The following is a 13,465-nucleotide window of genomic DNA, read 5'->3' as shown; positions in this document are numbered from 1 at the left end:
CTACCGACACAAGCAGCCTGTTGGTATTTTTCAACTTGATCAGCTCTGTAGGCCATAGCCAGCAGCACTGATTAGTGTAGTCTGACAGTGGGGGAAGTCTCCTCGCTATCAGAATACAATGTCTCTGTGGGAAGCCAACTTCTAAAATGTTCAACTGACTAGAAGAAGAAAAAAAAAAGGAGAAGGAAGGAGAAGGAAGGAAGGAAGGAAGGAGAAGGAAGGAAGGAAGGAAGGAGAAGGAAGGAAGGAAGGAAGGAGAAGGAAGGAAGGAAGGAAGGAAGGAGAGAAGGAAGGAAGGAAGAAGGAAGGAAGGAAGGAGAAGGAAGAAAGGAAGGAAGGAAGGAAGGAGAAGGAAAGAAGGAAGGAAAGAAGGAAGGAAGGAAGGAAGGAAGGAAGGAAGGAAGGAGAAGGAAAGAAGGAAAGAAGGAAGGAAGGAAGGAAGGAAGGAAGGAAGGAAGGAAGGAAGGAAGGAAGGAAGGAGAAGGAAAGAAGGAAGGAAGGAGAAGGAAAGAAGGAAGGAAGGAGAAGGAAAGAAGGAAGGAAGGAGAAGGAAAGAAGGAGGGGGAAGGAAAGAAGGAGGGGGAAGGAAAGAAGGAGGGGGAAGGAAAGAAGGAGGGGGAAGGAAGGAAGGAGAAGGAAAGAAGGAAGGAGAAGGAAAGAAGGAAGGAGAAGGAAAGAAGGAAGGAGAAGGAAAGAAGGAAGGAGAAGGAAAGAAGGAAGGAGAAGGAAAGAAGGAAGGAGAAGGAAAGGAGAAGGAAAGGAGAAGGAAAGGAGAAGGAGGAGAAATAAAAAAGAAGAAAAAAAAAAAGGATGGTGTTCAATGGCTTACTGTTAATTTTCTTTCTAAAGCAGCACCAGCCTAAGTGGAAAAGCCTTTTTTCCTGCCAGCATGCTGCCAAGAAGGACCACTGCTCTCTTTGTGGAAGCAGTGGCCTCTCTGTAGAAGTCCAACATCCCCCCTAATGAGATAGACCTATAACCAGGGGCGGACTGACCATTTGGAAACTCGGGCACTGCCTGAGGGCCCGGGGTCAGTAGGGGGCCCCATGAAATGCCCCTGATACCTTTTTCATAGGCTTGTTTGGGCAAGGACACAGGGGCCCCATGATCCCCTATTGCCCGGGGGCCCCATGAGTTGTCAGTCCGCCCCTGCCTAAAACTCTGCAAAATGCCAAGCTCATACTCCCTGCTGATTAGAAATCTGACTCAACAAGGAGGGGAGGGGGCGGGATCTAATACATCTGCAGAGGGACCACTGCTTCCACACAGAGGAAGGGTCCCACTTTGCAGCATGCTGGCAGGGGACATGCTTTTCTACTCAAGAAGTGGCCGTTTTTTTACTTGGGGGGGGGGGGGGGGGGGAAGAGGACTGTTTTGACACACCTGGAATGTAAGGGAATAAGAAGTAAAGGTAAAGTAAAAACATAAAATTTTTAAAAACCATTTACATTGAATTTATACCTGAGCCACGGCTGGATCCAGATTATTCATGATCATGTGCATTATAGCCGCTGCCTGCTTCGTCTTGCCCGGATACTCCGAGATTGGATACGCCCTGAAAAATATTGCAATCCAGGATCAAGAACGGATTTTTAATGGGACATCGGCTGCCCCTGTATGTGCAATGTATGGGCACCCGGTATAAGGCTGTACTGCAGGGAGGGGAGTCCTTGTCACGGTCATGACCTAGACGCCCATAGGAGAGGTTCAAATCAGCCAAACTAAACAGCATGTCAATTGACAGCTGGCAGCGTATGGGAAACTTGCCCATTCATGTCAATGGGGGCCACACCACAAACCATAGAAAGGGAGGGGGGGGAATGGGGGGGGGGGCAATTTATGAGGCATATGCACCCCCATTGACTTGCATGGCAGAGTTAGACAGGCGATTTAGCCTGTCAGTTTGGCATGCCACATTAAATTTGCAGCAACACAAAGCATCACGGCCGCAGCAGGTCATTAGCCTACTTTAGCTGCCCCCTTTTAGGTGGGCAGATGAACCAAGGCTCAGCCGCCTGTTTTTACTGCCGCCCATGTAGAAGACAACATAGTGACAGACAGCATGATAGCCCAACTGCTGCAAGCCAAAGAGACGAGTTTTCTACCATTCATGAAAGGGCCCAATCTGGAATTACCAGGTGTAGAGCTGCCCTCGCAGGAGCCGCTGGATAGGGATGGGTTCTCTGTTCTTTTCTTTGACTTCAAGAACTTCAGCCCCTCTGACACACCAGATTGAGGGTGCAAAACATGCAATATCGCAGAAAATCACTGAATGTAATACTTATTACCCAGTATTCCTTCCATATCAAAGAAAACAGGCAAGAAACAGTTAGTAAAGGCAAATTTTATATATGATCGCCTGATATTATTAGTAACAAAGCAAGCACAGAAATAGAGTAACAATGGTTAAGGACACGGGGTGATAAGTAATAAGGACTCCAGGCATATGATGACACTTAGTGTTCAGATCAGCATAAAAAGTAGCAAATTCACCTAAAAACGCAGCAGTGAGCAGTAATAAAGCGTATTTACCAAACACAGGAACTATACTGCCAAAGTGCATTAATGGCGACTATGCTAGGTCCAGAACAACTGAATGTGCACGGTCCAAAGAAATGAAGGAAAATAGGAGAAGGGAACAAAAGGGGGCTTGCAAGATGGTTTTTATGGTAGGGGAGATCCTTTATGATGATGTTCTGCCGGCTATCGTTGGGGCCCTTTAAGAAGAGTTGGTGCACTTAACAGTTTTAGTAAACCAGCATACAGAATAGGTGTGATAAAGATGCAGTAAAGGTGCAGAATACTTCATGTCCAAGTAACTCAGTTCCTGCTAGCGGCACGAACAATGAGCCTTAAAAAAAAAAAAAAAATTCACGTATTTGTTTTTTAGCTATACAGTATATGCCAGGGGTCCTCAAACTACGGCCCGCGGCCACATGCGGCCTGCCGAGGCCATTTATCCGGCAGGGGCGGGACAGGAAGGGACACTAAGTACAGGGGCGGACAGGGGGCTGCTGTACCTTACCTGGCTCCGGTCCCAGTCCCACGATGATCCAGTCCAGGAAGCGCTGCTCCTTCATTCACTCCAGCCACTCCCTCACTCCTGCCGCTCGGCTCCGCCTCCTCACCGGTGATTGGGCGCCAGAACCGTAGCTCAGAAAAGGCACACAGGCGGCCAATCACCTGCGAGGAGGCGGAGCCGAGCGGCCCCACGAACATCGAGTGAGGGAGAGGCCGGAGTGAAGGAGGACAGCTGACAGGTAAATGTGCCGTGCTGATGGTGCTGCTGCAATCAGGTATGTTGGCTACAGCAGCACCATGCTAGAGCAGGGGTCAGCAAGTTACGTGTCATTGGTGTCAGTGGGAGAAATAGTGCCCCATCGTTGGTGTCACTGACGCCAACGATGGGGCACTATTCCTCCCACTGACGCCAACGACGGGGCACTATTCCTCCCACTGACGCCAACGACGGGGGCACTATTCCTCCCACTGACACCAACGACGGGGGCACTATTCCTCCCACTGACACCAATGATGGGGCACTATTTCGCTCCATAAGACACACTTGGGGGGAAATGGATGTGCGTCTTATGTAGCAGCCGGCCCAGTATTCCCGCCACCGTTGTATGTCCGCAGTCTCCGGTCGTCTCCTGTACCGTGTCCGCAGTCTCCGGTCGTCTCCTGTACCGTGTCCGCAGTCTCCGGTCGTCTCCTGTACCGTGTCCGCAGTCTCCGGTCGTCTCCTGTACCGTGTCCGCAGTCTCCGGTCGTCTCCTGTACCGTGTCCGCAGTCTCCGGTCGTCTCCTGTACCGTGTCCGCAGTCTCCGGTCGTCTCCTGTACCGTGTCCGCAGTCTCCGGTCGTCTCCTGTACCGTGTCCGCAGTCTCCGGTCGTCTCCTGTACCGTGTCCGCAGTCTCCGGTCGTCTCCTGTACCGTGTCCGCAGTCTCCGGTCGTCTCCTGTACCGTGTCCGCAGTCTCCGGTCGTCTCCTGTACCGTGTCCGCAGTCTCCGGTCGTCTCCTGTACCGTGTCCGCAGTCTCCGGTCGTCTCCTGTACCGTGTCCGCAGTCTCCGGTCGTCTCCTGTACCGTGTCCGCAGTCTCCGGTCGTCTCCTGTACCGTGTCCGCAGTCTCCGGTCGTCTCCTGTACCGTGTCCGCAGTCTCCGGTCGTCTCCTGTACCGTGTCCGCAGTCTCCGGTCGTCTCCTGTACCGTGTCCGCAGTCTCCGGTCGTCTCCTGTACCGTGTCCGCAGTCTCCGGTCGTCTCCTGTACCGTGTCCGCAGTCTCCGGTCGTCTCCTGTACCGTGTCCGCAGTCTCCGGTCGTCTCCTGTACCGTGTCCGCAGTCTCCGGTCGTCTCCTGTACCGTGTCCGCAGTCTCCGGTCGTCTCCTGTACCGTGTCCGCAGTCTCCGGTCGTCTCCTGTACCGTGTCCGCAGTCTCCGGTCGTCTCCTGTACCGTGTCCGCAGTCTCCGGTCGTCTCCTGTACCGTGTCCGCAGTCTCCGGTCGTCTCCTGTACCGTGTCCGCAGTCTCCGGTCGTCTCCTGTACCGTGTCCGCAGTCTCCGGTCGTCTCCTGTACCGTGTCCGCAGTCTCCGGTCGTCTCCTGTACCGTGTCCGCAGTCTCCGGTCGTCTCCTGTACCGTGTCCGCAGTCTCCGGTCGTCTCCTGTACCGTGTCCGCAGTCTCCGGTCGTCTCCTGTACCGTGTCCGCAGTCTCCGGTCGTCTCCTGTACCGTGTCCGCAGTCTCCGGTCGTCTCCTGTACCGTGTCCGCAGTCTCCGGTCGTCTCCTGTGCTATGTCTGCAGTCTCTGGTCATCTCCTGTACCGTGTCCGCAGTCTCTGGTCATCTCCTGTGCTGTGTCCGCATTTGTTCATAGTTTTTTTTTTTTTTTTAAACTATAGTCCGGCCCTATAACGGTCTGAGGGACAGTGAACTGGCCCCCCGTTTAAAAAGTTTGAGGACCCCTGGTATATGCAGTCATTTTACTTTGAAGCGTTCAAGGGATTTGTGTCCTGTCAGGGGGGCCAATTTACAATTATAAGGGGAGTCACCTCATGCGGATGTTGGGACAGAAGCGGTACATGTAGACGTGGCCAAAACTCCGTAGCTCATCCACAAATTCTGGAGCCAAAATCCCATGATGTTCTGGGGGGAAATATCGCAAGGCGTTCTCCAGGGCGAGCTAAAATGGTGAATAGAATATAAAACAGCTAGATTAACAGCGCAATAAACACCAACAACAATGAAACATCTGCGTGTGCCGAATGAAGACTTCTGCTGTTTACTAGCTGTATATACAGTACACACACAACAATCATATAATAAATCTAAAATGATATAACAAGACAACTATGAATAATAATAAATATGTTTTTATTAGAAAGTGTGTAGGGGAAAAAAAATAAAGAAAAAAAAATAAAATAAAAATAATATATATATATAATTTTTTTTTTTTTTATATTTTTCCCCCTCCAATTTCTAATAAATCTTAATTATATTATTTTATTTGTAATATAAAACATGTGCGGAAAAAAATATGTATTAATTTGTGGTAGGTATATTATTAAAAAAAAAAATATTAATATAATACAGAATTTAATATGTAAGGTACAATATATAGGTTATATCTACATACTGTAAATTATAAAATATATACACTGTGTATGCCTCTGCATGTCACCACTGTTAAAGGGTCTGTTACAAGCAAGAGGTCTTCCACTGACCCCCCTTATTTTAGTCTCGGTGCTTCTCTATGCAATGCAGGTAGATCATGGATGGTGGGAGGGGTCAGCAGGTTTCTGGACATAGCCAACAGCCCTGATGCAAGCAGTAGGCCGGCATTTGGGAGGAGTAGGCTGGCATTTGGGAGGAGTTATGCAAATAAATGCCTTGATGGGTGGTTGTCAGTTTGGAGGAGTGGGCATTCCTTGGCAGTCTGCATTGCCATGTAGACCACCCTAGGTTATGCCCACACCTGATCCTGAGCTTCCATGATTGAAAAAAACAAAAAAATGAAAGGGGCGGATGATAGACAGCCTGGTTGAGCAGGAAAGAGCTACATGATGCTGGATGTCCTTCAGCTAAAAAAAAAAAAAAAAAAAAAAAAACTTTAAAACTTTGACTTATAATTGGTAAGCTGAAATAGGTTTTCTTTTGGGTTTATATACTACTCTATGATGTGGTGGCTGCATTAGTTGTCTTTTTTTCTGTTTTCATCTGGTGATCTGGCCAATAAATCTGTTTTTCAAAAGAACACGCTCTCCTGCAGATGTAGCAGTTACAGGGATGAGACAAACCACTGGCAGGGGTGCTTTTTTTTTTTTTTAAATGTAAAACGGTTATCCCAAAAATAAGCAAACCAGTTTGTTGCAACTTATTATAAAGTGTTAGCAGATTTAGATACACTAACAAATTGAATCCAAACACCAGCTAACACTCCCCTCCTCCCTGACAACGCTGCTGTCCAAAGGTGCCCCCTGTGCTCCTCCATCCAGAGTGGGGGCGCTCTAATAAAGGAGGTGTGTTACTGGCCGGATCACCAGGTGAAAACAGAGGGAGGAAAAAAAAAAGCCTACAAATACAAACCCAGTGCAGCCATCACATCGAATGATTGGTAAGCAGCAATATAATATATTTTTGGTTTAATTTAGTTTTGAAAAGAGGGCAGAGGGGTCAGAACCCCTGTCAAGTTTTTATTGCTGTCTGTGACCCCGCTTTCTTCATCGTTGATACTTGTCTATGTTCCAGTTTAAGGCGTTGCCATGACCGCTGCCCCAGGTTTCCCATCTCAGGGTGGCTCCTCTCTCCTTCAGTGTCCCATGGAGCCACCCTTGGATGTAGGGACTTGAGTTGTGTCTCCTACCCGATGTGCATCAATAGAGAGACGCAGCCCCACAGCCCAGGATGACAAGCTAACCGACTGCCTCTAGACTGCGCTGTCTGTTAACTGATGTTCAGGGAAGGAGCACTGAGAGAGCAGCATTGAAAGTTGTAAACGGCAAGTGCTGTGGTAAGAATTTTCACAATTTACTGGGGAATTTTTTTTTTCCTCCCGTCATAGATAAGTACTTAAGACTGTTTGGGCAGCAAATGCAGAGTTTGCTCCTGGAATGAAAAAAACAAAACAAAAAAAACCAAACAAATGGCTTTTTACCCCAGGTTTACACTCAGCCCGGGTTCACACTGACGCGGTGCGGAATTTGCAGCATTTTCTGTGCGAATTCTGCACCTCATCAGAATCGCTGCGGGTGTGTATGTTAAGTTAATAACTCTCCGAAACCGGTCCATAAAACGGGCCGCGATGTGCAGAATCGGATCCCATAGGTGTGAATACCCGTGTGATCCGATTCTAGTGCAGACCAAAAAAAAGGGGTCCTGCATCTTTCTGGAGCGGATGCGATTAGAGCCATACAAAATGTACAGCTCCGATCGCACCGCACACAAATCGCATGTGATCTGTACAGGAATGTGGTGCAGTTTCTGTGCGAATCACATGCAATACATATCACATATATATGTGGATTTCAGTGCGGTTTACAGTAACGCAATATAGTTCATGTAACATATGGATCGAATTCACATCTGTGCGTTTATTTTTAACCTCTTGCCGACCGCGCATAGCCGAATGACGGCTTCACCGCGGCCGGCCAGTTCTGGGTGGACGTCATATGACGTCCTCCCAGAACGCGCTCTCCTGCGCGCTCCAGGGGGCGCGCACCCGGCGATCTCCGTGATTGCTGTGTCCTACGGACACAGCTGATCACGTGATGTGGTAAAAGGCCAATCACAGCGGCCTTTTACCACCTGATCAGCGGTGTCCAATGACACGCTGATCACAGGGAAATGCAAGTGCCGGTTCTCGGCTGCACTTTCCTCACGCTGTCAGATTGTGAGGAAAGTACTGCCGAGAACCGGCAGTTGTCAGAGCGAGGATCGGCACCGATCATCAGGGCACCGATGATCAGTGCCCTGATGATCGGTGCCCAGCAGTGCCACCCGCAAGTTCCGCCCAGCAGTGCACCCACTAGCTCCGCCCACCCGTGCCCAGCAGTGCACCCACCTGTGCCACTCTGCAGTGCCACCCACCTGTGCCCAGAAGTGCCACCCACCTGTGCCCAGAAGTGCCACCCACCTGTGCCCACCCACCAGTTCCCACCCACCAGTGCCGCCAGTCAGTGCCGTCTATCAGTATCCATCATCAGTGTCACCTATCAGTGCCGCCTATCAGTGCCGCATATTAGTGCTGCATATTAGTGCTGCATATTAGTGCTGCATATTAGTGCTGCCTATCCGTGACACCTCATTAGTACTGCCTATCAGTGCCCTTTAGTGCTGCCTATCAGTGCCCATCAGTGCCGCCTATCAGTGCCGCCTCATCAACGCACATCAGTGAAGGAGAAAAAATGCCTGTTTGAAAAATTTTATAATAGAAACAAAGAAACTTTTTTTTTTTTCAAATTTTTTGCACTTTTTTATTTATAGCGCAAAAAGTAAAGCGCCCAGCGGCGATTAAATACCACCAAAAGAAAGCTCTATTTGTGAGGAAAAAATGATCAAAATTTCATATGGGTACAATGTTGCATGACCGCGCAATTGTCAAAGTGCGGCAGCGCTGAAAGCTGAAAATTGGCCTGGTAAGGAAGGGGGTATAAGTGCCCGGTAGGCAGGAAGGGGGTAGAAGTGCCCGGTAGGCAGGAAGGGGGTAGAAGTGCCCTGTAGGCAGGAAGGGGGTAGAAGTGCCCTGTAGGCAGGAAGGGGGTAGAAGTGCCCTGTAGGCAGGAAGGGGGTAGAAGTGCCCTGTAGGCAGGAAGGGGGTAGAAGTGCCCTGTAGGCAGGAAGGGGGTAGAAGTGCCCGGTAGGCAGGAAGGGGGTAGAAGTGCCCTGTAGGCAGGAAGGGGGTAGAAGTGCCCGGTAGGCAGGAAGGGGGTAGAAGGGCCCTGTGGGCAGGAAGGGGGTAGAAGGGCCCTGTGGGCAGGAAGGGGGTAGAAGGGCCCTGTGGGCAGGAAGGGGGTAGAAGGGCCCTGTGGGCAGGAAAGGGGGTAGAAGTGTCCGGTAGGCAAGTGGTTAAAGGGTCAGGGACTGTACCCCCCCCCCCCCCCCAACCACCTGTAATTGATTGCATTTTTTTTATTTTTTTATATGTAATAGACTTCAACAACTGCAACAAAAGCACGAGTGTTGCATTTTCTGATGCATGACAAAAAGTATGAGTCCTGTTCAAAAAGTGTGAGTTTGATGCGACTTTGCACTCTCTGACACTCAAGTAGCATAAACGTCGCATCAAAGTAGTGCAGGAACCTTTTCTGTGTCCACAGTCACATGTTAGAGTTAGCAGGGTTTCCCCCCTCCCCCTCCCCTCAGAATAGGTGAAGGTGCTACTGCCCCCCCGAGTCACCCCTGGTCCCTGCCCCCTAAAAACTTCTGAGCACCCCCTACCTACCTCCCAATACCACCCATTTTAGAGGATTCAGTATCATTTTGTGGAGTTTTGTAATACGAAAAGCAATATTTAGATCCTTTGCAGGCAACAATAGATCCCTTCAGCAACAGTGGACCCCCTCCAGAAACAATAGGCCCCTGCAACAAAATACACCCCCCAGCGAAGAAAAAAAAAAAAAAAAAAAAGAAGGGGATCCACCCCAGCAAAAAGACCCTTAGCCACAAAAAGATCCACCCCAGCAACAATAGAACCCACCAGCAACAATAGAACCCACCAGCAACAAAACCCACCAGCAACAATGGATCTCAGTAGCTGGCATCAATAGCCCTCCAGAAGTCTGCAATAGACCCCTCCATCAGCAATGGATCCCCACCAGTCGAAATAACCCCCTCCATCAGCAATAGATCCTCACCGGTAGAAATAAACCCCCTCCAGCAGCAATAGATCCTCACCAATAAAAATAGACCCACTCTGGTAAGACTAGACCCCCTCCAGCAGCAATAGATCCCAACTGGTAGAAATAGAGCCCCTCCAGCAGCAATAGATCCTCACCCGTAGAAATAGACCCCCTCCAGCAGCAATAGATCCTCACCTGTAGAAATAGACCCACTCTGGTAAGACTAGATGCCCTCCAGCAGCAATAGATCCCAACTGGTAGAAATAGAGCCCCTCCAGCAGCAATAGATCCTCACCAGTAGAAATAGACCCCCTCCAGCAGCATAGGTCCTCACCTGTAGAAATAGACCCCCTCCAGCAGCCATAGATCCTCACCTGTAGAAATAGACCCCCTCCAGCAGTAACAGATCTTCACCTGTAGAGATAGACCCCTTCCAGCAGCCATAGATCCTCACCTGTAGAAATAGACCCACTCTGGTAAGACTAGATGCCCTCCAGCAGCAATAGATCCCAACTGGTAGAAATAGAGCCCCTCCAGCAGCAATATATCCTCACCAGTAGAAATAGACCCCCTCCAGCAGCAATAGATCCTCACCGGCAGAAATAGACTTCCCCAGCAGTAGATTCCCCCAGCACCCCTTGCCATCACATACATTCAGTACTGGAGGTGCCGAAACGGCGTTCCCCCGCTGGAGAAAAAAAAAGCCCCGAATGTCAGGGTTAGCCTAACATTTAACCCTAACCTGCGACTTTGAGCACAAAGGTTCCTGCTACTCTGATGCTACTGGAGTGTAAAGTCGCATCAAAGGTTGCACTACATGAACAGAACTGTCATACCTTCCTATTAACAGAGAAAAAAAAAAAAAAAAGCCCCATACAAAAAAAAAAGTTTTTTTTTAAAAAAAAAAATGCACACACAGTACAAACGCACAATCCGTATAGACGTGACGCTTGCTGTGTACAGAGAGGTTGTTCCATTGATCGGATCCTCATGAAACACCGAGCAGCTGTCACACAAGACGGGAGAATCATTAACCTGATGTGGGAGAGCCGTGTCTGTGCTGTAAACGGGGCCCAAACAACGCTCGTTTCAGACACAATAGAGTCGCCATAATGCTGCATTCACATGCCATGCTGACGGTAAATAGAAGGTCTGGAAACTCTGTTTGAACAATCTACAACCTTGTTGTCCAACCTGCACCCTGAAGGTCACATGTGGCCCTTTGGCATTTTTTAGGGCCCCTGCAGGCATTAAACTGTTTCTTTATTTGCCCTGTTATAGCCGTGATCTCTGACCGTCTCCTGTATCCATGTGTGCAGTCTCTGACCATCTCATGTCATTCCTGTAGTCTGACTATATCCTGTTGTGTGTGCCGTCTCTGATCAGGGCTGTCCCAATGCATGGGCACCAGCCAGGGGCCCCCCCATTATAATCTCACATTATATCATTCTTGCCAACTGTCCCGGATTTCCCAGGACAGTCAAACATTTTACTAAGCTGTCCCGGGACGGCCAGAGCAGCGCCCCAGAACCTGTACTGTGCCCCCCCCCCGATCCCAGTATTGTGCCCTTCCGACTCCCCCTGTACTGTGCCCCCCCCGATCCCGGTATTGTGCCCTCCCGACTCCCCCTTGTACTGTGCTCCTCCGATCCCGGTATTGTGCCCTCCCGACTCCCCCTGTGCTGTGCCCCCCCCCCCGATCCCGGTATTGTGCCCTCCCGACTCCCCCTGTGCTGTGCCCCCCCCCCCCCGATCCCGGTATTGTGCCCTCCCGACTCCCCCTGTGCTGTGCCCCCCCCCCCGATCCCGGTATTGTGCCCTCCCGACTCTCCCTGTACTGTGCCCTCCTGATCCCAGTATTGTGCCCTCCCGACTCTCCCTCTACTGTGCCCTCCTGATCCCAGTATTGTGCCCTCCCGACTCCCCCTGTACTGTGCCCCCCCTGATCCAGGTATTGTGCCCCCCCGACTCCCCCTGTACTGTGCCCTCCCGGATCCCCCCTGTACTGTGCCCTCCCGGATCCCCCCTGTACTGTGCCCTCCCGGATCCCCCCTGTACTGTGCCCTCCCGACTCCCCCCTGTACTGTGCCCTCCCGACTCCCCCCTGTACTGTGCCCTCCCGACTCCCCCCTGTACTGTGCCCTCCCGACTCCCCCTGTACTGTGCCCTTTCGACTCGCCCTGGACTGTGCCCTCCCGATCCCGGTATTGTGCCCTAGCGACTCCCCCTGTGCTGTGCCCCCCTGATCCCAGTATTGTTCCCTCCCAACTCCCCGTGTACTGTGCCCTTTTGACTCGCCCTGGACTGTGCCCTTCCAGCTCCCGCTGTGCCCTTCCGACTCCCCTTGTGCTGTGCCCTTCCGATCCCGGTATGGTGCCCTCCCGACTCCCCCTGTACTGTGCCCTCCCGACTCCCCCTGTACTGTGCCCCCCTGAGCTCAGTACTGTGCCCTCCCAACTCCCCCTGTACTGTGCCCCCCTGAGCTCAGTACTGTGCCCTTCCGACTCCCCCTGTACTGTGCTCTCCCAACTCGCCCTGTGCCCTCCAGATCCCAGTTATGTTCCCTCCCGACTCCCCCTGTGCTGTGCCCCCCTGATCCCAGTTATGTGCCCTCCCGACTCCCCCTGTGCTGTGCCCCCCTGATCCCAGTTATGTGCCCTCCCGACTCCCCCTGTGCTGTGCCCCCCTGATCCCAGTTATGTGCCCTCCCGACTCCCCCTGTGCTGTGCCGCCCTGATCCCAGTTATGTGCCCTGAACAATACACAAAACACGTTAAAAAAAAAAAAAAAAAAAAAAAGGGGGGAAGGGGCAAAAAACAAACGACACAAAAAGCAAACTGCATGCATGTGAACGGAGCCTGACCCTAGGTTCACACCTATGCAGGTTATGTTTGATGCGGATTTGTATTTCATTTTTGATTCGTTTTTTTTTGCGTTAAAAAAAAGTCCCCGACCCTTTCCAAAAACCGCACCGAGTGAAAACGCGGAGATGTGACCGTGTCCCATAGGAAATCATGTTCAATGGACTGTACTGCGTTTCCAGAAAATGCATTGGTGTGAAGCTGGGGTTATAGCCCGATGCAGCGAGAGGTCGCTCTGTCGCCGGCCTGAACATTGCTGAATCCCTATGGCTGGCGTTGGGAGCGACATCTCACAGCCATTCCTCTTAGAAAGTCCTCAATGGGACTCTGGAGAGTCGCCGGTCTCAGATCGCCCCAAAGAGAACAAATAAGTACAGCTATTCAAAAATGTAATAATGTAGCAATGTGGACTTTGTCAGCCCCATTAACTTTTTGCATGAAGTTCCCTGTAGCCTCACACCCACCTACCTTCTCCTCCTGTGCAGACAGCTGGGGTGTGCAGGCGGGAGCGTGGGGTACCCCATTATCCCTGCCCCGGTTTGGGGGTAGAGGGTGGAGGGGCAGGCCAGCACACAGATCCTGCAGACTGATCATTGGGGAAGAAGCAGCAGACAGACCCACTGAACACACACAACTCTGACCCTGGGTGCTGATCAGGTGAAAAGTACACACCCACTATGGATCTGTCTCCTGATTGGTCGGTGCGACTTCCCAAATTAATGTGTTACCTGACCTAACATTGCACAGACGCAGGGAGC

At 50.8% G+C, this 13,465-nt stretch overlaps 1 protein-coding gene across 1 annotated transcript; it reads right to left on the bottom strand.

Annotated features, from left to right (window-relative positions):
• Positions 1–1,461: 1,461 nt before the first annotated feature.
• On the bottom strand, positions 1,462–13,332 carry LOC149428938 (urocanate hydratase-like; the record flags this gene model as incomplete). Its single annotated transcript, XM_089666916.1, has 3 exons — positions 13,176–13,332; positions 5,062–5,192; positions 1,462–1,555 (listed from the first exon to the last, which is right to left on the bottom strand). Coding segments are annotated over exons 1-3 (351 nt in total), but the record flags the coding sequence as incomplete, so codon positions are not given.
• Between the last annotated feature and the right edge of the window lie 133 nt (positions 13,333–13,465).

The sequence above is a fragment of the Staurois parvus genome, unplaced genomic scaffold (genome assembly GCF_062004578.1).
Source record: "Staurois parvus isolate SC_StPar_1 unplaced genomic scaffold, SC_StPar_1.0 ptg002908l, whole genome shotgun sequence".
Taxonomy (NCBI): domain Eukaryota; kingdom Metazoa; phylum Chordata; class Amphibia; order Anura; family Ranidae; genus Staurois; species Staurois parvus.
This window is presented reverse-complemented; position numbering and strand designations above follow the sequence as displayed.